This window comes from Pithys albifrons, chromosome 21, assembly GCF_047495875.1.
Source record: "Pithys albifrons albifrons isolate INPA30051 chromosome 21, PitAlb_v1, whole genome shotgun sequence".
Taxonomy (NCBI): domain Eukaryota; kingdom Metazoa; phylum Chordata; class Aves; order Passeriformes; family Thamnophilidae; genus Pithys; species Pithys albifrons.
Window position 1 is genome coordinate 645,479 of NC_092478.1, and position 26,021 is coordinate 671,499.

General features: G+C 51.5%; 1 protein-coding gene across 2 annotated transcripts in view; it reads right to left on the reverse strand.

The window, feature by feature from the left end:
• SMG6 (SMG6 nonsense mediated mRNA decay factor) overlaps positions 1-26,021 on the reverse strand; it is a 108,188-nt gene that overhangs the window by 71,417 nt on the left and 10,750 nt on the right. For both annotated transcript variants that reach the window (XM_071575421.1, XM_071575420.1), the window contains exons 9-10: positions 12,883-12,944; positions 8,942-9,087 (exon numbers count right to left, since the gene is read on the reverse strand). In XM_071575421.1, the coding sequence (XP_071431522.1) occupies positions 8,942-9,087; positions 12,883-12,944 (208 nt within the window). The remainder of the gene's footprint in view (positions 1-8,941; positions 9,088-12,882; positions 12,945-26,021) is intronic.

Here is a 26,021-nt window from a genome sequence, read left to right on the forward strand (position 1 = left end):
CCAGCTGGGGCGCGTCTCCTGCCCCGAGCAGCCAGATGGGCCCTGCAGCATCACTTCCGCTGCGCCTCCTTTAAAGCCACACGAGCCCCCGTGGCCGCGGTCCACGCTCCCCCCACGGCCCTGCACAGGGCTGGGCCCCCCGGCAGGACGAGCCCTGTCCCAGCACCAGGCAGGAGGGCTGTCAGCCCTTGGCTCCTCGGGCCTCGTGCTGAAGGCTTTGTGCTGTTCCCAACCCGCCCTTGGCAGCCGGAGCCTCCTCCTCATCCCTGTGCCATTGCCCGGAGAGCAGGCGCTGCTTGCGCAAGGCATCCCTGCTCTGCCCCTGGGGCCGGCCAAGAACCACCCAGAGTTCACCCAGACAGGATCAGGGGACCACACACTCCTGGGAGGGAGGGGAGAAAGGGGGAATGGAGAAACTCCACAGCCAAACCCATCCCTACACAGCATCCCCTTCCCATCCCACAACGACATGCTCCTGGTCTGCCTCTGGTTCCATCCTGCAGGCTGGGGGACCCAAGAGCCCCAGCAACAGATAAACCACTCATGTCCTCTGACTGGCACCTATGAGCCACCCTAAGGCCACATTAACCACAGCCATCATGAGCCACATCAACCAGCATTAAAAGTGACCCTTCCATTAGAGAAGGACTGTGTACCTTCAGGGCTGCCACGAGCCAGGGTTAAACTGTCGTGGTCCGTGATGCTGGACGGGGCGTCACATAGACAGGGTGACTCCTGAAGGTACACCAAGCAAGTCCTCACCTTCCTCCTGACCATCACCTAGCACAGGCAGAGCCAGCACCATGATGCCAAGAACCAGCTGCATGGCACATGCAGCCTCTGGCAAACCTCATCAGGGGAAATAAAAGATCTCCACACATAAACCTGTGTGGGGTCACCTCCTCACTGCAGATGCAACCAAACATAGAAACACAGTCTTGGCTATGCTGCCGTTCCTGATCTCAACATTAAGGCCAGAGATCCCAGAATGCTGCCGAGGGTGCTCGCTCCCAGTTGAGGCCTCCCCAGCACCAGGCAGATCATTCACCGAGGGGCTACAGCCTGAGAAAAGATGGAGGCAGGATGGAGCTGGCAGGGATGAGCCTGCTGGGCACCCCCAGGAGGAGGCCCTCTCACCGAGCTGGCAGGCTGCACTCAAACCTGCACAGGGCATGGGGCGGGCAGCCCTCCCTGCCTACACCTGGCAGCTTATAAAACAGCCCCGCAAGCTCAATCAGGAGTTTTACAACTTCACAAAGCACCATAATTAGCCTAATTATACAGTGTTCTCTCAGAGAATTAAACAGAAATACAGTAATTGACTTGGTGCTGCTTAGAAGCACGAGGAAATCAAAGGTGCAAGGCACATTAAAGAATCAGAAACATCTCTTCAAAAGCAAGAGGATTTCCTGTCACACTGCAAACATCAAAAGCTTCACCAAAGCTGCTGCACCTGGTGTACCCCACGCTGCCTCCCTGGCACCCCTCTTTCCCCACCACCAAAGCAGGGGTGATAGAGAGCTTGGGGACAGCAGCCTCAGGCACCTTCTTCCTCACTTTACAGCAGGACAGATGGACACAGATTGCCAGTGTTCCATTTCCTGCCTTTCATTTTACACAGTGATGCTGCTGTTTCATTGAAATGGCAGGTTGGACTCAGCATTCACAGAGCTGGCCATGCCTTGGCACCTCAGCAAAGCCCCTCCAACTGACCTTGCTGATCACCTGCTCTGTCCTGACTTGCTGCTCTGGCTCCCGAAGCTTGGCTCTAAAGCAGACTCAGGTTTTGTCATTACAAATCATTTCCCCTCTATTTGTTGCCCTGAAATAAGACCTCTGTATCACCCTGCATTTGGTGGAACAGCTTCACGGGCAGATGTAAGGAGGTGCTTGTGTGACAGGCAGACTGGGCAGAGCCCCCAGCGAGCTCATCCAACACTGCTCGGGGGGGCTCTGCTGCACTTGGGCTGGAGGGCAGGACTGGATGGAGAGTATGAGACACAGGCAACACTCGGTTTTGCTGGAAACCTTTCCCTTCCCTGCCACAAAGCCCTGCTCAATCTTTTGCCTCCGAAGTCAACGTCTAGATTTCAGAAATCTGAACTGCCAGTGGAAATTCCCTGCAGCGTGTTGATTATTACATCTCCTGCTGGCACTTGTGGCAAGGGGAAAAAAGTCACATGGCTTTCTGGACACATGTTTCGCTAAGGAGTCTTGCATCAGAGGGCAGAAGCCAGCAGCCAGGAAAATAACTCCAATTACGGTAAATAAATCCCCAAATATGTGACAATCTGCCTTTTAAACAGGAAACAGAGGGGAATAAGCAAAGGAAGACTTTGGTCTAAACATTGCTGCCACCAGCCTCAAGAGCCCAAGAGTGAGACTCTGAAGACACGTCTGGGCCAGAATTATTTTACCTGAACTTTACTGATGTGTCTCAAGTCCGAGACAGTTTCCTTCCCTGAAGGGAGAGGCGCCGACAGTTCCCAGCAACTGTGCCAACCTCCAAGATTCCCAGTGGCTCAGAGGAGAAGCCCTGGAGGGTCAGCTGCCACCTCCGGACATGTACACATCCCTCAGGAGGCTCAGCACAGGAAGTTGTGCGGCTCCTGAGACAGCAGTGCAGGTATTGCTCCTCACACCATCTCAACCCTTCCTCCCGCTTACACATCCAAGGTCTGGGCTGTGTCTGGGCACAGCTGGTAGCAGACATCACTTGACAACAGGTTAAGTGTAGAAGCCCTTTGCCCAGGCAGTGACATGTCAGAACCTGCTAGCCCTTGAGCCTCTGTGCAAGGCAGGCAGCACAGAGCAGGGAAGGATGGACATCAGCACCAGCCAACCCTCCCCTGGGTTTCCTCTCCTGATTACAACTCAAACACAAGGCAAATATAAGTAGCAATGTGAAGGGAGAGGAAGGATGAATTAAACATCCAGTTCCTCCAAACTTAAGGCCTTGGGAAGTGTTATGTCTTAACACCACCTCGCTGAAGACAGCACTGCCCAGTCTCACAGGGAAAGTCACAGCGACTGCCAAGTGCAGCTGGAGATCTCAGCACAGACACCTCCGTCCACATTTGCTGCATGACGAGTGAAGCCCCAGGACCCAGAGAAAGCCAGTTACCAAAGTGCTCAGCTTCAGCCTCCCTGCATCGAGGGGGCTGTGTCTGCACACAAACCAAGACCCCAGGCAGCTGGAGGGACCTCAGGCTCTGCTCTCAACAGATCACAGGGCTGCAGATGCTCAGCATCCCCACAACACAGCCCTGCAACGCAACGTCTGCGTTGACCTCCCTGTTGTTGTGCCCAAAGCTGCCACGGCTCACAGCACTGCCTGCTCCAAGGTGCCAGCTGGACCCTGTGGAAGCAGGTATTTACCACGCAGAGGGGAATTAAGAGAAAAGGACTGAGTTCTGATCCCCATACCAGGAAAGATCAAGCTGCTGCTGCTATCTACATCCTGAGGTTTATTAAGCTTTCTTTTATGCCTAATTTTAAAACTCCACCAAACCAAGACAGCTACCCACAGCACTGCTTTATTTTTAAACTCAGGTAGATGCACTGGACTCTCCTTGCATTCAACTCCTGACACCTTTTGTCAGCTCCAGCATGCAAGATGTGGTTAGAGCCTCATGAGAAGACACCAAGATGAGGCTGCCGCAGGTGATCAGTAAATGCTTCCTCTGAGCTTTTTCTGATTTTGCAATTAGCTCTCTGAGCAACGCTGGGTCTGAGCAGCAGAAACATGACTGTGGCAATGGTCAGAGCTGATGTTCTGCTGAGGGCAGACACCACCAGCCTCTGCACTATCTCTGGGGATATTTTAAGTGTTCATGCTGTAGCTCTCTGGCCCGGCAGCTGCGGTCAGCAAAGCGAAACCTGCTCTGTCCAGCACAGCACTGTGAGCAGCAGTGGGGTGGCAGAGGAGCAGGCTGCTGGTTAGCACAGCACAGCCTGATTTCAGGGGGTCCTCTCCACCTAGGCTGGGTGCTGACCCCACATGGAAAAAGGGAAGTCCTGTACCTGCTTAGACACTGGAGATCCTTTGTTATGTCTATCAACACCTGTGCAAGATCAGCACCTCAAGCTGGTGCAGATGTTCAGGGAGCAAGCAGTGCCACATGCATTAGCAAATCCTTGCAAAGGCCATAGTCAGCACACACTCAGGTGACAGCAGCTCTCTGAGCCAGGCAAAGTATGCCCAGCCCTGTGGCCTGGGCAGTATTGACCTACTTGACACTGCGCTGAGGACACCAGTGTGGCAGTGCAAAGAGGACAGGCACAGCTCTGAATCTGCTGCAGGGAGTGGGATGTGAAGCCTCCCTTTCTGCACGAACCATCATGGTTTCCCAGCCAACACTACCTGGCACAGAGAACCTGACCATGTTCCGTGCAAGAAGACACACCCAGAGGGCTGTGAAGCAAAGCCCAGACCGCCTCTGCCACACTGTCTGCCCTCTGGAGCCACCACACTCCACATGAGCACAGTCCCACTGTCAGGGTGCAGGTAGCAGGTTTTCCTCCTCATCCCTTGGCCTCGGCAGAGCAGGGGCCCTGTACACTGGTCACCCTGCCCACCCCATCACTCTCCTCTGCTTGGAACACACGGCACTTTCCCAATCCTCAGCTGAAGCCGCGCGCTTGGCCGGACCCTGCCCGTGCCTCGTGCCCTGACTCTGCTCAGCCCCGGGGGATGCAACTTCATTCCCCACATGTGCTGAGGATGCACATATGGCAGCCCCCTCCCTCTCCACTTCCACCTAAGCCCGACCTCCTAACAACCTCCACACTGCACAGCCCGAGCGGCCCAAGAGTGCCAGAAGGCATCCAGGTGCTGCAGCCTGATGCTTCACACCCGCAGCCAGGCAAATTTGCTGGGATTTCCGGGAAGTGTCTCCAGGGTGCCCCGTGCTGCTGCACCCCCACTTTGGTGCGCGTGTTTGGAATGTGGGGCCATCGGGGGGGGTGGAGGGGAAGTTATTCTGGTGGTGGCCTATGAATAACATCCAGTGATTTATAGGAAGTATAATCCAATAATACAGTAAAATAAAACAGTGTGTCTGAGATGGGTTTGATTCCAGGAATTATAAAACAAATTATTAAAGAGAGAGAGAAAGAAAAAAGCCTCAGAGAGGCCAGATCGGAGTAAATTGGGCACAGATGGGCTGGGAGGGGGTTTCTCTCCCTCCACTCACCGAGATGCCCCTGCCACAAGCACGGCTTCAATTAGTCTTTTCAGAAACCAGAGTTTTATTTCCCCAAATTACAGAATTAAAAAAAAATTAAAATTCTTGGAGTGTTTGTGGTTGGGATAAAGGGATCCAAGCTTCTCTGTGAGTTGGTTGCACAGATGGCCACCAAACGGTTAAATGGGCCACCCCACAATGGTCCCACCCCAGCCAGAGCACAGGATGGCCCAAAACATTGGTGGTTACCTATGTCCTGTCATGGAAAGCTCCAGCAACTGCAAGTCTCTGCCATGCAGAGTGGCCATCTCTCTCTGCCTCCCTCCCTGGGTGGGCACTCTTTCCCCTACGGGTCTGAGCTACAAGCAGCTTTTTCACACCTTTCACTCCTGACTAGAGACAGCCGAGTCAGTGGGACCCTCACTGGCTGCACAGCGTGGACCTGCCTCCCTGGACAATGCAGGAACACGCCACTTGATGCTGAGCAGCAGGGGAAGCACTTCATGTGGGAATTCTTTGGCTTCCTCTGTCAGAGAAAACAACAGATCCAATTCATCTCCCAGGGTCCTCCCAGTGCTGCACAGGCAGCTCAGACCAGCTCCAGCGTGCCTGCTGCTGTCCCTGGGAATAAGCACAGCTCAGCCTTCTGCACCAGCCACAGGGCGCTGCCTGCACTCACCTGAGCCCTGGCTGGGCAACCACTGCAGGCTGCAGGCAACCACAGCAGCAACCTGCATGGGAGGAGGATGTGAAATACCACGTGCTGCTCACAGCTGGCTGGCTCTGAAACCAGTGCACCTCAAAAAAAGTCACTGTCAGAAGAGCACATGGTGACCTTGCACAGGTTGATTTATGAAAGAGTAGCAGTGGCTAGGAGCAGAGATACAGAGGACATGCCACAGCTGCCATACAGGGGTCATACACCAGGACAGGGACACCCCTGAGGGACCACAGCCAACCCACACCACAGCAAAAGAAAATGAGTAAAAAGCAAAGAGCAGCAGATATAAGCATCACACACAAGCCCCAACCTCCCGTGCTGCCTGTTGCTTCACTGAAGGAATTGGGACAGACCTGGAACAATCCACACCAAAAATGGGAGAAGCTGAGGCTCAGATGGGGCAGGATCGTGTTTGATGTAAGCTTGAGGAAGAGGGAGGAGAGGAGCTTATTGAAACATTTAATTGTTTAGGTTTCCTTTTTCTTAATACCTGAATCTGTGCTTAAAAGTTTGTATTCAGGGGCTTAAAATTTTGCAGAAGTTCCCCACATTCTGACTGTTTTGCCCATGACACTGTGACAACTGCCAGCACCACCAGATTCCAGCACCAGAGATTCATTAGACACCAGACTCAGGACAACAAGTTTCTCAGGAGTCACTGGGGCTCCAGAGACCTAGAAATACACGGCAGGGGAGGGAGGGAGCAGCTATCCCTGAAGAGAACACCCCTGGACAGAGGGAAGAGAGGTGCTCAGACAGAGCTCCCTCCTGGCCCCAAACCCACAGAGTTCCTCCTGCTACTGCACACTCACAACTGAGGGTCGGTCAGGCCCGTGCGATGGGAAGGACATGGACACGCTCTGATCCCAGATTTGCAGGAGGATTTCAGTAGGAGGAGATCTCTGGAGGCTGTTTGGTCCAACAACAAAGTTAGATCCAGCTCTGCAGAGCGGCCGCAGCCAAGCTTTGACTCCGGTCAGCTCCCCTGTAACACTGCCTGGCAAGCTGGCACACAGGCAGGGTGGGACTCCTCCTGAGCCCTGCCAGCCTCCCCCAGCCCACAGGAACACTCAGCCCCCTCACTCCTGCTGCTGCCCACACTGCTGCAGCGCAGGGAGGTGACTCATGTGCTGGGAAATGGAACCCGCACCTTCCCGACACTGTTCCTGCCGCGCGCTCCAGCCAGACCCCTGCCCACAGCAGCCCACACGCCAGGGAAGCAGCCAGAGCCCTTGCTCCATGCTGGGCATTCAGTAATCATCCAGCAAAGATTCCTGCCTGCCTTCTAACCTCCAGACCCTTTGCTGGCTTAGCTTTTTATTTCCATCTGCACCCAGCTCTTCCCAGTATCACAGCATGGGCACTGAGCCCCACCTGTGCTGTGCCAGCACTCGGCATACGAGCACTCAGAGACCACCAGGGCATCTGCACTAACAACAGGATTTGCTTTGCCAACAATATTCCCAGCAATATTTCAGGGTCACCAGAGCAAGGAGCCCTCAGGGACATCCTTGAGGGGCACTCGGCCTCAGATGGCAGCCATGGTGCCACCTGACCTGCAGGCATTCCATGGACACTGACACCTGCAGCCTGCAGTCCCCAGCAGGAACAGGTTTGCTTTCTCCAGAGACCCAAAGGCTGGGAGCAGCTGGCAGATACCTACACAGGAGGCAAATAACTCAGAGAACACTTCTTTTTCGCAAGATAAAAAGTGCTCCCTTTTTCCCTCACACACATGCACAACTCAGCTACAGATGGAAGAGCACAGTGCAGGGGTCTGAGGGCTGGGATTGCTTCCAGCTCTGCCACAGAGGCTTGCCATCCAGCCCAGACAAATCTCTTCCTCTCCTTACCACCCGTTCCTCTATGTGGCACAAACACCACTATTAATTCACCTACCAGGGGTATTATTAATATTAATAATTACCATATCATGCAGACACATTTGCCTCTAATCATGAAGTACTTCACAGCTCAAAGATAAACATGCCATTGCTGGCTGGCATCTAGCAGGTGGGAGGGCATGGCTGCCTCACCAGCAGGACTGACAGCTCCTCCCAAGCTTACTCTGGGAGAGGAGGGTGCCTGCAAGGCAGGCACAGCACAGGGGGGCTGATTCCCAGCCCTCTAGCTGCTGCTGGTTCACTCCATCAGGTGACCCTGGCTGCTAACCACCAGCCTGACAAGTGGCCAACTAGCTCACAAGGGAGAAAACTTCTAGGAGCAGCTCTTTGGGGCTCAGCCTGATCGCCCACACAATGGCTTTAGCTGAAATCCATCAGCTGAAGGCCTTCACCCTTGGGATCTAAATCCCAACCCATCGGCATGTCTCCTCCCACCCAGGGAGCACAGCCCCATCCCTGCTGCCAGACAGCTCAGGCAGACACGGGTACCTGCTGCTGAGTGCATGTTGGGGGGACACAGGGAAAAAGACATTCCCTGGAAGCCTAATTTTAGAGTCTGGAAGAGGCTCTGCTTTGGTGGCATCTCTGCTGACCAACAGATGGTAAAGTCCCCATACAGGCTTCTACTTGGATGGAGGAGGTAAGAGGAGCAGGAGAATAAGTAAGACGATCTTGCTTTGTTCTCTGTGCCTTAATATGGGGCACAGGTTCCAGCCTGGCCTTTCAGACAGTGGCATTGTATCCCTTGGGCACCTGCACAGACACAAGCAGTCACAGACAATGCCACTCTCCAAACAGCCAAGGACTCCAAGACCCTCCCAGGCCTTCTGGTGCCAGCAGAGGCACTGGGCAGGGCTCAGGTTAAATGCTGTGAGTAATGCCACATCTTTCTTCTGTGCTGATGACTCGGGCTCCAGGCAGATGTGATGCCTCCTCACTCCTCAGACGCCTCAGTCAGCTCCACAGAGGCCCAGCCAAGGTCCCTTTGTGTCAACACCCACAGGCACCTAAACATCACTCCACCCATCTGTCTCCAGCTGGTGTGTCCCCCCACCCTTCTCCACATGAGCAGCTTGGCCATAGGGAGTGGCTGCTCCCAATCCCAGTTCCCCTAAAGCAGCAAGTGGTACCTTTGGGCTGGGAGTTGTACACTGCAAACATGTTGATTGCCACGAGCTGGAGCATGCGGGTGCTTCCAATGGGAGGGGGGCTGTGCTGCAGCAGGACCTGGAACTCCCTCAGAACCTCCTCGGCCACCGCAGGGAAAGTCTCCATCCTGCAGACAGAGAGAGAGGCTGTAGAGTGCAGGTCAGGAAGCTGGCATGGCTCACTCCATGTCACACCACCTGGGGAAGAGGGAACCCCTGGGGTACTGTCTCCCATCCAGGAGCCACGGGAATGAAGGTGCAGGCTGCAATAGAGGCAGCTGAAGCCCTCCTTAGAGAGGGCAGTGAGGGATTGTTCTGTGACCGACAGGCAGCATTCCTTTGGCAGGAAAACATGGCCTTTATGAGTCATTTCTGACCAACCATTTTTTTCTACTGACTTCTACCAATCTGGGAGGGCTGCCAAGGGGCTAGCAGCTCACTTGGACCAGGAGCAGCCCATGGGACTCCCAAGAAACCCAGGCTGCAGCAAAATGCACACACTGGTGCCACATTGTGGGTGTGGCAGTTCCAATGTATTGAATGTTGGCCAGAGCATGCTTCCTCCAGAACGGTGCTGGTCCCTGGGCTCCTCGCTGCAGGATCGGATCCCATGGCACTGAGCCCCATCCCCTCCAGGCTACACACTTCCCAGCACTGTGACTGAGCCCCTAAACTTCATCACTTCGAGCCCCACAGGACAGGGACTCACTGCCTCATGTAGCTGCTGACAACATCAAAGCCAGAGCGGGTCCCCACGGCCCACGGCGCTGCCATCACACGTCAGGACACAGCAGTGGTGCCACCGCTGGGGAAGGGTGGGCTTTCGACACCACTCACCAGCACCCACGAAAATCTGACACGTTTATCCTACTCTTCATCACTAAGGAAATTAGCTGAGGTCACTTGTCAGAGCTGTTGGATCCTCAGCAATCTCCCAACTGAAGTGGGGTCAAAAACCGAACTGATCACAGAGAGCCCAGTCCACTCCCAAAAACACGTGAGATGTGGCTGCCCACAAACAGCCCTCACAGAAAGTCCTCACCTGGTATGCCATGAAGACAACTTCATTACCAAGCAGCTGCCCAAAACCTTGGAAACTACTGAGGGGGGGAAGGTCCTCCTGCCCCACTGCCTCTTCTGCTGTTTTCTGTATTAATTCTTTTTCCTACACTAGAGAAGGCCACAGCCAGGTCCAGCAGACTGAATATCTCAGACCAAGTGTCCAGTCCAGTTACCAGTGACATAGCTGGGTGTCCATATGGGAGCAAGGGAGCCAAAATCCAGATGCCTCACCCTTTGTGGAGCCCGGACAGGCGACCTCAGGGGCCTTCACAGCAATTTCCTCTATCTTCCCCTGAGAGATTCAGATGTTGTGATATCAGCACACTACAAGCTGGATTAACAAGTTAGTTCTGGTAACCCACATGGGCAATTCTGCTTGGCTTCTCCAACAGACTTTCAGAACAGTGACAGCTTTATTTTTAAAGACAAAAATGGCTTTCTTTTTATATATTCATGGGTACCTTTCAACACTCAGGTCTGTCTCGCAGCAGGGAACCCTCTCCCTGGGCACAGTTTACTGGAGCAGTTCAAAGTCACTGTTACCTTCCCGAAAACATGGGCTGGAACAAACAGACCCCTCATAATTTGTAGCTATGCAGAATGGAGTAGCTCCATCAATACAAAAGCACTGCTCTTCCTGCAAGAGGCAACTTCCCTGGATTTGGGGTACAGCCAGGGAATTAGAGCAAACTGATTGCTTCTAAAGACTTCTTAGTTTTGAGAAATCTCAGACCACATCCAGTGTTTCCAGCAACATCCTCCTCGAGCAGACAGGACTCTGGGGATGGAGGAGCCCTTTGCAGGATGGGTTGTTAGTAAGGAGATGAAGATTATTGCCATGGAATAACAACAAGAAGGAGCAAGAGCTTCCTCAGCCCCACTAGCTGTGCTTTGATACCACAGCACATCTGGAACAGCGTGCAGTAACTCCACTGAGCTCAGAACCAGCAGGTCAGGAGCCGAGTAGAAGCTTTTAATAAATTGCTTACCTGTGGTTTTAGGAGCAAGAGTCCAATTAGGGCAACATCATCTTTTCCCTATTTTTTACAGATAAATTACCAAAGATCCTGCTCAAAGAGGACCTGACTATTCCTCACCTTTTAACTATTTTAAGCACGGAAGCTGTTTAGCAGAGCTGGATGATTTTCTCTTCCTGTGTCATGGTATTACTTTCTAGTTCCCTTCTAAGTACTTCAGGGGATATTCTACCATTAACCATACTTGGGTTTTCTAAATGACTGTCCTGGGAAGCAACTGCCTCAAACTCTGCATCTTAATTTCACAAAAGTCTCAGGAGCCAAATGTGCAACTGATCTCTGCAACATCCCCATTAATCCCCTGCTGGCATCTGTTCAACCAGAGCTCGGCCGTGAGCACGGCCCCACAGAGCAGGGGACCAGCAGCTCCCCAGATTCCTGGCCCTCCAGCACAGACACACTGCACTCACTTCCCAAACCTTCTGTGGGCTCTTGCAGCTCAGCTCCTCTTTTCCTGTAGGCAGGAGGACATCCAGCTCTTTCTCCTTGCTGCTGGCCAGTCTGCTGCCAGCAAGCAGATAGTCAGTGCCTTGTGACTCAGGGAGAGATCAAGAGCACAGGCAGAGAGTCAAAGGCTCTCCCCCTCACCCTGACACTCTTCAACAAATTGGCCAGCACAGCTCCTGCTTCCCTTTGTTTATAAAGGGCCCAAAGTGAAGCATGTGACCCTCCTGAGTGGCCATCCCCGGTAGTGCTGGATGGAGGAAGCCCCAAGGTGTCAGACAGCATGGCAAGATCTGTGCTGTGCCCTGCACTGAATGTGCTTTCCTGCTCCAGAAGGGAAAGGGGACAGAGAGTTGTACCTCTGAGTCAAAAATCTCAACAGTAGGGGCAAGATGCCATTTTTCATCCACATCACCTTTATCTATGTGGCCTGGAAAATGTGTCAGCTCTGTAACTTGTAGCTAGCAGCTCTTCAAGAGACTGAAGGGGCCAACAGAGCTCATGAGAGTCCAGTTGCTTTGGAGGCACTGGCAGGCCCAAACAGAGACCACTGTGCCAGGGACTGTCTGGATTCATGCATGGTTTCTCCTCAGCAGCTGCTCCCACACAGGCGCCCCATCCCAACCACAAGGGCAGTCTGGACCCAGAGACAGCTCCATGGGAAGCCCCTCAGCTGCGAGGCTGAGCTCTGCCCTCTGGGTCATAAGGATGTCCCCCAGGCTGGGATCACAGCCCAGCCTGGGATCAGGCTTGCTTTGCTTCAAGGGTAGCTGCTAATTACTTGAAAGCCATTTCTGACAGCCACTGCCAAGGGCACTTTGTACAAACCAGTTCCCACATCCAGGCCAGCTCTCAGCTACAAGGCTTTCACAGAAATGGCAGCGAGGAGAGGAAGGGTAAGGCTTGTCGTGATATGCTCCAGGTGGCAGCTTTCAGCCACCACATGGATTTGCCTCCATGGCTTTGTGCTCCTCAAAGGCAATGGTCATTGAGAACCCACATCTCTGCTGTTTAAGGGTGAGGGGCAGCAGAAGAGAGGAAGGCAAACCCAGAAATTAAACGGGAGGGAGCTCAGTTTGGTGATGTGAAAGAGAGAAAACAGCATCTAGTCCCTCCTGTGTATCAACCATCTGAGCTCAGCCTCTGCCAGAGGGTCCCAATGCACAGGCCAAAACAGGCTTTGAGGGGGGAGAAGGAAAAGCCCAAGCCATAAGCAGTGTGGATCAGAGGGCGGGTAAGGAGAATAAAAACCAGGAGGCCAGGCCTGCAAGAATTCACACCCTGTGCCCTCAGCTCCAAACACAGCTTAGTTGCTAACAATATTAAATTCCAAAAAGACTTGTAATGTAGGAAAATAAAATAAACATCCTGCACACTTACCCAATCCTGGTAAACAGCTTCCCATGGGCATGGAGAAAACTGAGGATGAACCTTTTGTTCAGCTGCATGGGAAAAAAAAAAGGAAAAAAAAGAGAGAGAGGAGAAAACAATTAAACTCTCTCCTATTTCCTGTGAATTAAGAATGTCCCCAGTGACAGAAGAACCTGGCCTGGATACTGGGGGTGGCACTGGAGATGGGAACCAAATGGACATGCCCGAACTCTTACAAACATCATGCACAGAGGCAGAGGCAAGTGCCAAACAGCTGGAGCTGAAGCCGGGAGAGGCGGTGGAGACACAGCACCCTCTGCCGGGTCCTGAGATCCTGTGCAGGGGCTGCTGTGACCCGGGTTCCCAACCCCAATACCCACACCCTGGGAACCCCCGGGCAAAGGTCTCCCTGTCCATGCTTCACCAGCCTGAGCATGGCACAGCCCATGGGACTCTGCAAAAGCAGTCCCCAAAGGCAGCCTTTCCTGCTAGCATTCCCATCGATGGAAAAAACAACCCAAGTACCAGCAGCAGCCTGTTCCGCGCCCCCGAGCGTGTCAGAGGCAGAGCAGCAGCTGGACGAGGCAGAGAGGGAGTGGGATGTCCTCCCCAGGGCTCTCCACAGACAGCCCAGCACGGTGAGCTCAGCAGCAGTGCTCGAAGCACTGGTTTGTGCCTTGCCCGGAGCAGCTCTCAGCAGCAAGGGAGGACTGGGAGGATACTGCACCTCATCATTTAACTCCAGCCTTAGGCAATTGCAGAGATGGTGTTCAGATAAACCAGCAAATCCTCTGAGAGCCTGCTGTTGAACATCCATGGAAGTTATTTAACTGCCCAGAGAAGCTGTGGATGCCCCATTCCTGGAATAGTTCAAGGCCAGGTTGGATGGGGCTCTGAACCAGTGGAAGGTGACACTGCCCATGGCAGGGGAGGGGCTGGAACTGGATGGTCTTTAAGGTCCCTTTCTACCCAAACCATTCCCTGACTGCACAGAGCTAAGGGGACACGAGCTGGCTGCAGCACACGGCACAAAGGCAGCTTCCTGCCCTGCTTTGGTCTGTAACGCCAAACTCTGACTTGAGTAATTACTTACTCCTGCTCAGGGCTTTCCCAGTCCTTATCTAAACAGCTCTGAGGAAGGCTGTGGGTGGGGAAGCACTCACTGCCTGGACCTGAGGTGGCTGTGTCACACCAGGAGTGGACTGGCCTCGCTCTCACCTCCCCCAGAGCAGGAGGTTTTCCTCTTGCCCCTGCGCCTGCAGAGCCTCAGCACGGTGAGGAAAGCCAGGCTCGAGCTCCACGCAGGGAGACACTGACCAGGAGCAACCCAGAGCACCACCACCCTGCTCCCATTTGCACGAGGCTTTTATAGCATCAACTCCTCCACTTCTGTTCACATGGGGAATCAGAGGCACAGGGAAAGGATAGGATTACCTGGCAGGGCTTTGGCAGTGCCCAGCCAAGAGCTGGGCACACAGCAGAGGATGTAAGATGGGCAGTGTGTGATGCCTCCCAAGCTCCCTGCCAGGCCTGTCTGCAGGGGACAGTTGTCACAGGCAGTCCCAGCTCTGGTGCTACCTCCCATTTGCATTTCCTGAGCCCTGGGCTCCTGCCATGACTGATGCCAGCTGCTCCACGAGGTGGGAGTGCTTGGTGAGGTGTAATTAACCCAGCTGCACCCCCGGAGGACCCATGCAGGAGAATGATGCCCTGCTGCAGAGTCACTCCTGGGCCATGTGCGAGCTTAAACATAAAACCTGTCTCATAAAACAAGCCAGACCAATTAAACTGGCTCCTGCAGCAAGGGGTTCTTGCTTACTCACTATTTTACTGCTGCCCTAAAGAGCCCTTTCCACTAGGACTCAACTTTATTTGCCACCATTTTATTGACTGTGCAGACGGAACCCAGAAAAGACTGGGGAATACCAGGACAGCACAGCAAAGCCCTTATTCACTCTGCCAGAGAAGTCTGGTTATGGCTGATTCTTCACCTTAGGACACCATGTCAACTGAGAGCTCAAAACCTTTCACAGAAACTTCAGGTATTTCTTTTTCAGACAACAGCTTGTGGAGGCAGAAAGCTGGTTTGTGACCAGCTTTGTGGCTCTGGCTGCAATCACACCCCCTGAGACATACACGGCCCAAGGAATCTGTGCCCCCAGCTCAGTGCTCTGCCTCACAGCAAAGCCCTGTGCAAGAACTGGAGGAGAGGGTCCATGCTCTGTGCTCTTTGAGGAGGAACATGGGAAAGAGCAGGAGCTCATGGCCTGACCCATTTCTACTGGAAAGCAACACTCATGGACAGGCTGCATGAGGCGAAAGAGCAAACTGGGGCCAAAGTTCTCCTCCAATGCCCACAATTCACCCACGGCCTTGGGAGCACTCACACTGCAATCCCCCACACTGCTTTCCATCAGCAGGGGAGAACCAAAACTCCCCACCTTGAATGGAAAGTGACACCCAGCAGGGACATGCCCAGAGTGTTTCCACAGCAGCCAGCTCTGGTAGGGCTTGCCAGGACGTTGGATTCACCCTCATCTTCTCAGAGCAAGTTTCACACTCAGCTCTCTCACTCGCAATCCCAAGGACTAATCAGTCACACTCCACAGGAACCAGTGCAGAACTGCAACAGAGGTATCTGCATATACGTATTTATAATTGGGATTTTTTAAGGAAATATGATACCTGCCTCTAGGCATGAAGCATGTTTCATACTTTTGGCCAACTTAATCACAAACCCTGCAAGCCCAGGCAGAGGCCTCTGTGCCCCAGCACTGTGGCATCTCAAGCAGGCACCTCTTGCTTCTTTCATCACTTTTTCTCTCACAGCCTCAAGGTTTTGATGAGCTCATCACTCAACTTTGGACCTTTCATCTCTGAGTTCACACTAAGGCCACAGGCTGCTTTGACTGGGCTTTTCTCTGAATGACTGTTTCTCTACTGACTCACCTGACCCTCAGCCTCCGGGAACCCTCCCAGCTGCTCCCATGAAATTCCACTTCCCACGGCGAGAGGGAAACAGTGACCTGCACCAGTGGCCCAGCTCTGAGGCACGGAGGAGGAAGTTCTGTCACCTGCTGCTCTGCATTCACACGGCAGAGAGGAACACTTCCCAAAAGCACTGCCAGCAAGCTCACTGCCCTGACAGTGCTACCATGACACCTGCAACAACTCACTACCTTCACCTCACTCACTGTGCAGCCGAAAAGCAGCTCCCTTCAAAGATTTCCCAAAAATGGTCTTTGTGCCAACGTCAGGATAGCACTTTTATTTCACTGCCCTTTGTGGGCAACGTTGCTCCTTGGGACAGGACACCAAATCTGGTTGATCCCAACTGCTCACTTGGGAAAAGCTCATCAAAAAAGGCTTATAAAACAACTAAACCACCTAAAAAAGGGATTTTGGCCCTTCCAGTTGAAAAGTGGGCATCACCAATATGGAAGGTCTGAGCATATAGTGAAGGCATTAGTTATAAAAACAAACCAGCTGTCAAGAAGAAAGGGTCCCTGCACACAGTAGTGCCTGGAGCTGGAAACAGCTGTTTCTGCTGTCATGAGTCAGCATGTGCAGACAGACTAAATCCACCTGGGAAGAGGCAACCTCACCAGAGGAAGCAGCCCAGTGGTGCTTGGGGAGCGCTCACACACCTCAGCGCCAACCCTGCTGGATTTGTTACCATGGAAGAAATCAACAGTGACTAACAACTTCTCAAGGAGCAGCTAAAAGAGCAGAGATAGCAACGGGCCTGAGCAGCCAGAGCTCCAATCCATGGGGAGCACAGCCTGACAGCACAGACCCGCACTCAGGCCGCTGCAGGAAAGGTTTGTCAGGTCCTGAGCCAGGAAAGAAGAGAGACTCAACCTCCTCAAGAGACTGTGCACTGACAAAAGAGGGTTGAAAACGGTGTCTCCCACTCCAGAGCAGCAACACTGGAAATGCCACAGGGGAGCACAGGAAAAGGAGTGCCATGATCAGGGCTGGGAGGACGAGCTGCTGCGCTTGAACCCAGTGCAGACCCGTCTGGCTCTGGGTGAGGAGTGCACAGAGCTTTGGCACCTGAGCATCAGCCCCAGCTGTGAAGGAGGCACCAAATAAGGGAAAGATTCTGGAGAAGTGACTCCTGGGGAAAAAGTATTTCAATTTAAAAATTGTTACTTCAGGTTTGGAAGTAAATTTTGGGATCTGGTCTTTATCAAACAAGGCAAACTTTCTTCAACATCAGCAAAGCATCTGTGGAGCAGAAAGTGGTGTCAGAGTCAAAATAGGCTGCAAAAGACAAGTCCATTAATCAAGATACCAGATGCAAAACTGCCTGTAACAAATGCGTTGTCTCCACCGGAGTGGAGGGGACTGGAGCACAGCAGGATGTTCTCCTAAGACTAGGGCTCTCCTCAGTGACAAGGGGTTGGGATATAGACCACAGAGCCACACAGCTCTGCTCCAAAACACGTTCCACACTCATCCCAAATATTTGCAGGGTTTCTTGGGCAGCCAGGCTTTTCCAGGCATAGCTTCCTTGCTGAGAACTGTGTGAAATAACATCCAGGCACCCAAAACGTGCCATATTCTCACTCCCAGTTCAAGGGTTAGAGATACCACAGTAATTAAGATTATTCCACTCTTTCCACAGGCAACTCCTTCAGAGCTCCACACCACCCAGTCCAAGAGCAGCAGTGAACCCACCCCCTGCCCTGGCACGGCTGTATGAACATGGACCTGAGCCTTTGTCCCACACCACCCCAGATTTGCAAGGCACAGCTCTGGGTGCTGTTTTCCTCGGCAGTATCACACTGAAGTAATACCAAACACTGATACAGAGCTCTCTGAAAAGCCCAGGATGCTGCAGTGGGCTTAGCTGGCAGCACACCAGGAGCAGCTTTCACTGCTACAGGTGCAATCCCAACAAAGTGCTGCTGCAAAGTGTTTTGTGCAAATGGCTACCTACATAAAGCAGACCAGACAAAAGGGCTATTAAGATTGTCTGTCATTTTCAGTGTTTACAAGGCACCCACAGAGCTGTGGGCAAATTCCAGCTGGGCTAATTACCATAATCACTCCTCTTCATATACCACCTGCAACCACAAATGGATACAGAGCTTGTCTTGGCTTCTTCTTGCCACGTGTTTGGTGCAGGTTTCAGTTTAGCAGTCACAATGTCCTGCCTTGAAACAGATTAATCTCTTCAGCAGTAGAAGCAATTCCAGTGAAAATCCTGCTGCTTAACATCAGACACGGCACAAACGTAAAATCCAATTTGCTATGACATGGAAGGAAGAGGGAAGCCTGATGTATCATGGCCTTGAGGCACAAAAAAATTAATTTACAGGTAGGGACCCTGAGACAGATCATCATCCTTCGCAGTGCAGCAGCTCCAGCACCAGGACACATCACATGGCTGTAAGAGTTACAAGCCAGCAACGCAGCAAGAGAGAAAGAGGCATTTAAGAAGCCCCTTGGCAAAACCACTGAGCTTCTGAGTTCTTCCTTCATCACTGCAGGGAGCAGGTGAGAGCAAAAACGTTAAGCAAGAAAACAGTTCACTTCAGTAACATAAAGATCAAAAGCTGTGGTAACTTCACTGGCTCCAAAACAAGTATCTGACCTATAAATAAATTCAACACTATTTAATAACGAATTTACTAGCAGAACTTTCAATTCAATGAAAGCAGGTCAAATAGAATATTTATAGGTGTATTATTTCCTTTTCTACCAAACTCATACCTAAATTTGGTTTCCCTGAATTAGTAATATGCAACATTCTTGAAAAAACATTACCATTAAATGGAATAAAAATGATTAAGTAACCTCTTAAACAGCAGTCTTCAGGGACCCTCACTGAACTGGATGGAAAGAGGGTGGTAGAGGCTCACTAAAAACACTTTTCATCAATGTACTGAAAGGAAATTCTGCTGTCAAACTGCAGCAAGTAATGATGGCTACAGAGCTTTCACTCAGGTTTATTATAATCACTTCAGAATCTGGGGTTTTCCAGCATCAGAGGTCATGTTATGCATCTGGCATCGCATGTAACGTTAAGTCTCCAGAAGATCGTGCCCAAGGCAGCTTCTCCAGAAGGGCTCCAGGGACTACAATGGCTGAATTTCCAGTGCAATGTCCAGCAAAAAGGATTAAAACACATCCCTTGGATGTACAAGCAGAGCAGGCACCGGGCAGCACATTTCACATCTAAATACAGCACTGTCAGGGCTGACACTGAAATACTGCACCCAGTTCTAGTGCCCTTATTTTTAAGAGGATGCTGAAAAATTGGAAACAGTCCAAAAAAACAGCCATAAAAGTGATTCAAAGGCTAGAAATGATGCCTTGCAGTGAAAAATTTAAACAGCTCAATCTGTTTAGTATTATCAGAATAAGCCTGGGACTGCAGGGTACAAAGTGCCTCTGTGGTACTCACGGGCTCACAGGACAGCAAAACACAGGAATAAACTGGAAACATTCATTCCGTAAATAAGGTGTTTCAGATCCAATGTAATTACTACTAGAACAAATTCCCCAGGAAAAGGGTGGCTTCTCAAGACTGGATGTCTTTCTGGAAGTACTGCTTTAGCCAAACACGAGTTATTTGGCTTCATACAGGAGTAGCAGGGTGAAATTTAAGGACCTGTGATATACAGGAGATCAGACTAGATGATCTAATGGTCCCTGCTGACCATAAACTCCATGAACCTGTGCAAACATGCCAGAGAGTCCTCAGCTGAGATATCAAGTTAACTTTTGACACAAAACTTTCCACGAATTGGCTCTGGTGCTGCAGGTCGTTTAAGATACAAGCTCAGCTCTTCAAGGCTGCACCTGGTTAGGCACTGACAGAAAGGTGACCCAGGCGGAGCCTTCTGTGTCCAGCAGGTAAGAGGGAGGCCACATGTGCTCTGAAGCAGCCCCAACCAGCAAAAGCAGCTTATACTCAAACACTCACCATTGGCCAGGAGCAAAAAGCATTTCCTTTCCTGCGACAGAAAACTGACACTAAAAAATGTGTGATGAATTCTGGTCATAAGAGATCAACTGTCAATGCAGCTCAGGGTGTCGTCAGCCTTCCTCACTACCCCAGAGAAGATTATTTGTACAATTAAAGCACATAGAAGGGAGATAATATGAGAAATTAGGAAGGGTGAAGACTGAAGAGATCAAATCCTGAAAGTCTTAGCATGGAGTCAGGCCAAGAGAGAAGACATTTGGCCAACAGGCTGAGCAGAGACAGAGCCTTCCAGAAGGATGACACCATTGCTGCACGCAACCTTCACACTCCTGTTCTCCCAGCCATGCTCACCAGCCACGATAACGGGACAATGGCAGCCACTCCCAGCCCGCCTGTGCCTCAGGCTTCCCAACCCACAGGCAGTTGTCTACCCTGCTGCATTCCCAGAGTAATTCCAGAGCCCTCCCTTCTACCTGGGCAGTAGCACACAGGGCATGAAGGCATCTCCCTCTCCACTTTGAACTATGCAGCAATGAAATCTGCTGGGGAGGAAGAGGAGAGCCAAGGACAGAGGAAATGACACAGACTCCAGAGGTTCCACTCCCTGATCCTCCGGAAGGAAGTTCCTTTCCTAGTACCCACCTCCACAGTGGACACGAAACCTGTCTGGAAATGGCTCATTCAACACTGAAGAGAAATAAACATTCCCCATGGCAGAATCAAGAGGTTTGGCTGTGGATACGAGGTGCCAATCTCAAAAAATCTACAACAGAGAGCAGGAAAAGTTGGCCTGGGCCAACTTCAGACATAGGTCAAGGGCAGACTAACAAGAAATCTCAAGAGCAATCAGTGTCTACAGCCTTCACTCTGCTCTGGGAAACCTCCCAGCCCTGCTATTAAGATATTTTACTTCCTTTACCAGTACTGCCAGTTCTGGCAGCATTCTTGTCTCAAGTGCAAACTCCCCCTCCCAATACACTCTGCAGTGTTTGGATCATCAAACCCACTGCCCTGAGAAAGGACTCATGTGGAGCAGCAGGAGGGGGTTTGGTTACACACAAATCCCTGACTGATCAGCACCAGCAGGAGAGGAAATGAGGAAAGAGTGACTGACAGGGAAAGGAAGTTTCTGGATGATTGTACTTGGGTTTGGAGTATGAGAAGCTTGTTGGAACTTGAAGTCTTGCCCCCCTCACCACAGCCTCTCTGAGCACTGACACAGGCACAACTCACTGATGTCCTTGTAGCGCTCCCATTGCTGACCCACCACGACACTTCCACACACATTCATATCAGATGCCTGTTGCCAGAAGGAGAACATGCCATTGTCTCTCTCACTCAGGCAACGTTAGTCCCTGCCTTGTTCTTCACAGTTAAACAGAACCACCAACATGGTCTAAAAAGAAAAGGGAAAGAAAAAAAAAGATCAACACCAATTTCTGGAAACTCTTACTGATAGCTCAGCCTTCACTTTCTGGGTAGTGACAAAAGGTCAAGTTGTGCTGGAAAGCAACATGTGGGTTCTACCCAACATGAGTGCACAGGTTGAATTGGGGATCAGGCTCTGTGAGCTCTGCTGAGCTGTGGTGGAGCAGCACTGAGCATCCACAGACCACGAGACCAGGCCAAGTGGAACAGCATTTCTGGTTGCATTCCTAACACAGGAACTGCAGCCAAGAAGGTTTATCAGCAACATAGAGTAAAAAACAGTTTATAAAAAAGAAATCAAGTGCAAGCAGGGATGGTGCACAACTGGCAGGCAAAAAAAGCCAGTGCTGAGCTGCATGGCTGAGTGTCACGTCTCAAACCCAGCAAGGCCAGCAGTGTGGTTTTGGTGTTTAACCAGTTTCAACTGCAGCCTGGCACTCTTCTACTTCCTCCACAGAGAAGTCTTCTCACTGCTGGGGGACAGAAATGAACCTCACCACACAAAACAAAACGGCTGGAGTAAAAATAAAGCCTCAAGGTGGTTTGATGACTGAGGTCATACCAGTAGGTGGAGGGGTTGTAGGCAGGGGGAAGCACCCAGAAATACTCACACTGCCAACCAAGAATGAGATTACAGAAAAGGAGGCAGGGCAGAGAACTAATGCGAGTCCAGCAGTAAAGAGGCTGAGAAGTCTCTTTCACACGCCACCAGCTCCCCCATGTTCAAAACAGTTTGTAAACTGTTTCCTAAACACAAAGGGAAAAAAGCCCAGACCTAGTCCTGACCTCCAGGAATGAGTAACCAAACCCAACAGCTTCCTGCAAGCTCATGGGGGTGAGCAAAATGAGGGCAGGACAGAGGGAACTACAGGTTTCTCTCTCTCAAGTCCCACTTTGGGCACAAAGATCAAGGATGCAACAGCTCTTGCTGTTCTCTCCTGTGGGTGTTGGATCAGGGACAGACACATAGAAGGGCAGCCCTTAGCTGACTGCTAGGGCCTGGCACTCCTGCCACAGAGAGCTGCTCTGCTCGTTTCTGTGCCACTGGGGAGGCTCAGCATGGGCTGGCAGCACTGCAGAGGTGTGGATCAAACACAGTTATAACCAGACTGCGGGGGAAGCACAGCCACCCACTGACAGCAAGGACAGACCATACTGCAACAGAGCACAGAGGGGATCACTCACATCAAACACGAGAGAGCAGCGAACCGTGGAGGGGACAAACTTCCTGACAACTCGAGACACCCTCCTGTGACAAGGCACTGACAGCAGCCTGACCCAAGGCCTTACCTGAAGACCTTGTGTGTATCCCACTACCCTGTGTGGTGAGAAAAACACAAGGGGACACTCCCTCGTGTGTCCCCTCTCTCTGGGGACACACTAAACCCCCGCCCTGGTGGGGCTCAATGTTTAACTGACAGGAGAACAGTTCAGCTGGCAGCACACAGGGCATGGCCAGGCACTGCTGGGCCAGTGGTTCCCCTGCCTCCACTCTCTGCACAGGTGTATGGGTTTGGATAAAAAAAAATCCCTGGAAGTGTGCAAGAGTCAGGACAGGACATCAAAGTGCAGCCTTCAGGGTACTTTTTGGGGAGCTGTGCCCCAACAGTGGGGAGAAGGCAGCACATCAGCCCTTTCACTCTGCCCATCCAAACCACAGGCACAGCCCCAGTTGCCTGGATTCAATTTCCAGATGAGAGGCTCCTCAAAAAACTGGTCATTCCAAGGACTCTGCCCACCTGACACCATGAAGGTAGCGAATGAGGGAGGTCTGTATTTAATTCAACAAAGATTATTCTTAAGAGCCTGTACAGAAAAGATCAATCTTTCACTGTCCTGAGCAAAACCACCCAGCCATGCTGGGAGGGGGAGAAATGCTCCCACCAGTCTGGCAGAGACACACCAAAAATAACCAGCTCCCCAAGCAGCTTCTCTGTGCATCCATAAGGAAGAACAACTATCATTAGAGCAATACATCATTTCCACTTTTTCCTGTCACTTACCTCTAGTCACGTGTAATGGAAAAGAGCTACAGGGTGAGGGAAGAGCTGAGAGTAGAGGGAGCAGCTCCCAGAAACAAAGGTGTCTCTGGGGTCTATTTGCATGAGCAAAGCTGGGCCATGGTCAGAGACACCCAGCTGACACCACAGCAGCCTTTTAAAAGAACAGACACTCCCAGGGAGCAGAGGCAGTGACGCCAAGGCAACCCCAACTACGAACACAGGTCACCACTGCTGCCATGTGTGACTGGTCCAAGCAAAGCACAGGCTGATGGAGCAGAATGGCCAAGAAACCCCCAATCAAAACTTCTACTAGACTAAAATGAGTTTTTATCCCACTGCACCCTCTCTAGATGCAAAGTCCAAGAAACAGCTCCACCAGATGAAAAATTGCATAGACTGAAACAAGGCAGGAGAAGGAGCCAGTCCAGTCACCCAAGTGGCTGCTGCTCAAGAGGAACAAGCGCAAAGCACCCAGAGCAGGAACAACCAACATCATCAAGAACAAACAGGTATGAAACATGCAGGAGCTGAACAGGACAGCAACCCGTTTCACTAAGGACAAATGTCCTCTGCTGAGCAAGGAACTTGGGCAGCCCCAGGGACTTGCCAGTGCTCCTGGATGTACAGGCATTCCCAAAGTTGCCTCCTCCAGTCTTGGACTTTGACTGGACTGCAGAAGTGTAAGTGGATGCAGAACCAAGAATTACAGAAGGTGAGAGATGTCTCACCTTGTAAAGAAACAAACCACAGGAAGTTGTGAAGATAGCCCCAACCAGGCATTGCTGGACACGTTTCCAGTTAGCTGAATGCAGTCTTAGAACAGAAGGACAGCTCTCACAACCTCCACTGCTTTGAGAAGACAGTGCCCTCATCCAGCTGCAGAGGGCCATTTCCCTGTGTGCTTGGCACTCATCTGACTTTCTAGGATTGGGAGATAGAAGGACATGAAGGGGTCCAAAAGAGACCAGCACTGCTCATCTGAAAGAAAATACAAACAAGCATCCAGAGATATGCACTGTGCACAGCTCCAACATCGCCACTGTCTCTGGTATCCACACCCACCAGCAGCACAGAGGGACACCTGTTTGTGTAACAGGCTTCCAAGACAAACAGGTGGAAATAAAGAAGAAATACAAAAGTAAGAAACTATCTATATTTAGGCTATTGAGAGAACTTTAACCTCTTTTGCTGTGTCTTTGGGTTTTCTTTGGTAGACCTCCTGGTGGTATTTACTGCTGGCTTGTGGAAACCCTGGTGTACTGTCCACACTCCCTGCTGATAAGAAGGCAGGCTGTGTAAAGGAATGGAAGTTAAAACCTCTTCTCAGCTCCAATTATTCCACTGCTGTTGCTCCCAGCAATGAGGCAAACATAACACCTCTGTGCCTGACCAGAAGGCTGGAGGAAAACAGGATTGTTCTTGCAGCAGATACACAGGGCTGTGACAGCAGATGAGACTCAGGTCTTTGCTTTCCCAAGAGCTTTTTGGGTGGCTCTACCAAACTCTTGCTGTTCTACAAGACTGACTTCTCACAAAGAGGCTAAGAGACTTAATTCTTTAATGATGCTGAAGTATTCAGACATCTGGAGCCAAGTATTATTCAATTACTGTCCTGCCAAGGGAAAACCTCTCTTACCTAATCTTAGCTGCAGCTCTGGAGCATCTTTATTAGTGCCTGCATGCTGTGTGGGTAACACAAGGAAGTGTCTACTGCAGAGCACGGGCAGCAGCAATTGTGAGAACCTTAACTCAGCATTTCCTGACAGGAGTGATTAAAATCTCAAACTCAGTGTAATATTAACACTTTCTCAAGAGACTGACAGCCCGTTTGCCCTGTTTACTTTAACCAATTTACAGTCTGCATAGCAAGTTGCATATGGTACTATCAGATTTAAGATGAATATAGACCCACAGCAAATGAAACTAGTGGCAGGGAAGAAATGGCAGAGACTCTGTCCTTCAGCTCACCTTGTCCTGCCAGCTGTTTTTAAAAATCCAACACAACTGCTCACTGGTTCAGCCTCCCTTTTTGCATTTCTTATTCGAATTGCACACCAAGTGACCAGATGTTGTCAGATAAGTGGTCAGCCTGGGCCCTTCTGCCCCTGCACACCTAGAAATGTGCAGCATAAAGAGACAGTCAAACCACCAGTCACCTTTGGTGGGGTTTGAAGGAACAGCCTCCATCAGGGGGGTACCAGCAGCCTCTCCCCCACACTTCTGCCTTGTACATACCCATGGTCTATATCTGCAGTGCTTTATCTGCTTCTAGGGTCTGAACACTTACCAGTTCTACCCTGTAAAATTCCATTCTCTGGCCCAGAAACAGCTGCCATAAGACTGATGCCTGAGGAGCTACCTGTGGAGCACAGCTGTGAGGACACATGAAAGAACTTGGCTTGCCTCAGCCTTTTCAAGGGCTAAAGCTGGCAAGGAAGGGACCGATGACACATTTAGATTCACTTCCCCAAAATGACAAACAGGCGTTGGCACAGCTCCCCTGGGAGCAGAGCTGTTCCCTCCTGCCCGGCCAGGGATGTGGGGCAGAGGTGCTGCCAGGATGAGGCTGCTCCTGCCGGGGCCAGGCAGGGCCCTTCTGAGGCCACACAGTGCCCCACAGCGGCAGCTCACGCTGCTCGGCGCCCAAACACACAGGGAGGCTGCAAGGGAGACGGGGAGAGGCTCCAGCTGCAGGGAGGAAGGAGTCCAGAGCTTCCCAAGGAGCTGCTGTCTTTATCCAGCCCCGAAGCTTCACAGCTCAGGAGCTCTGGCAGAGG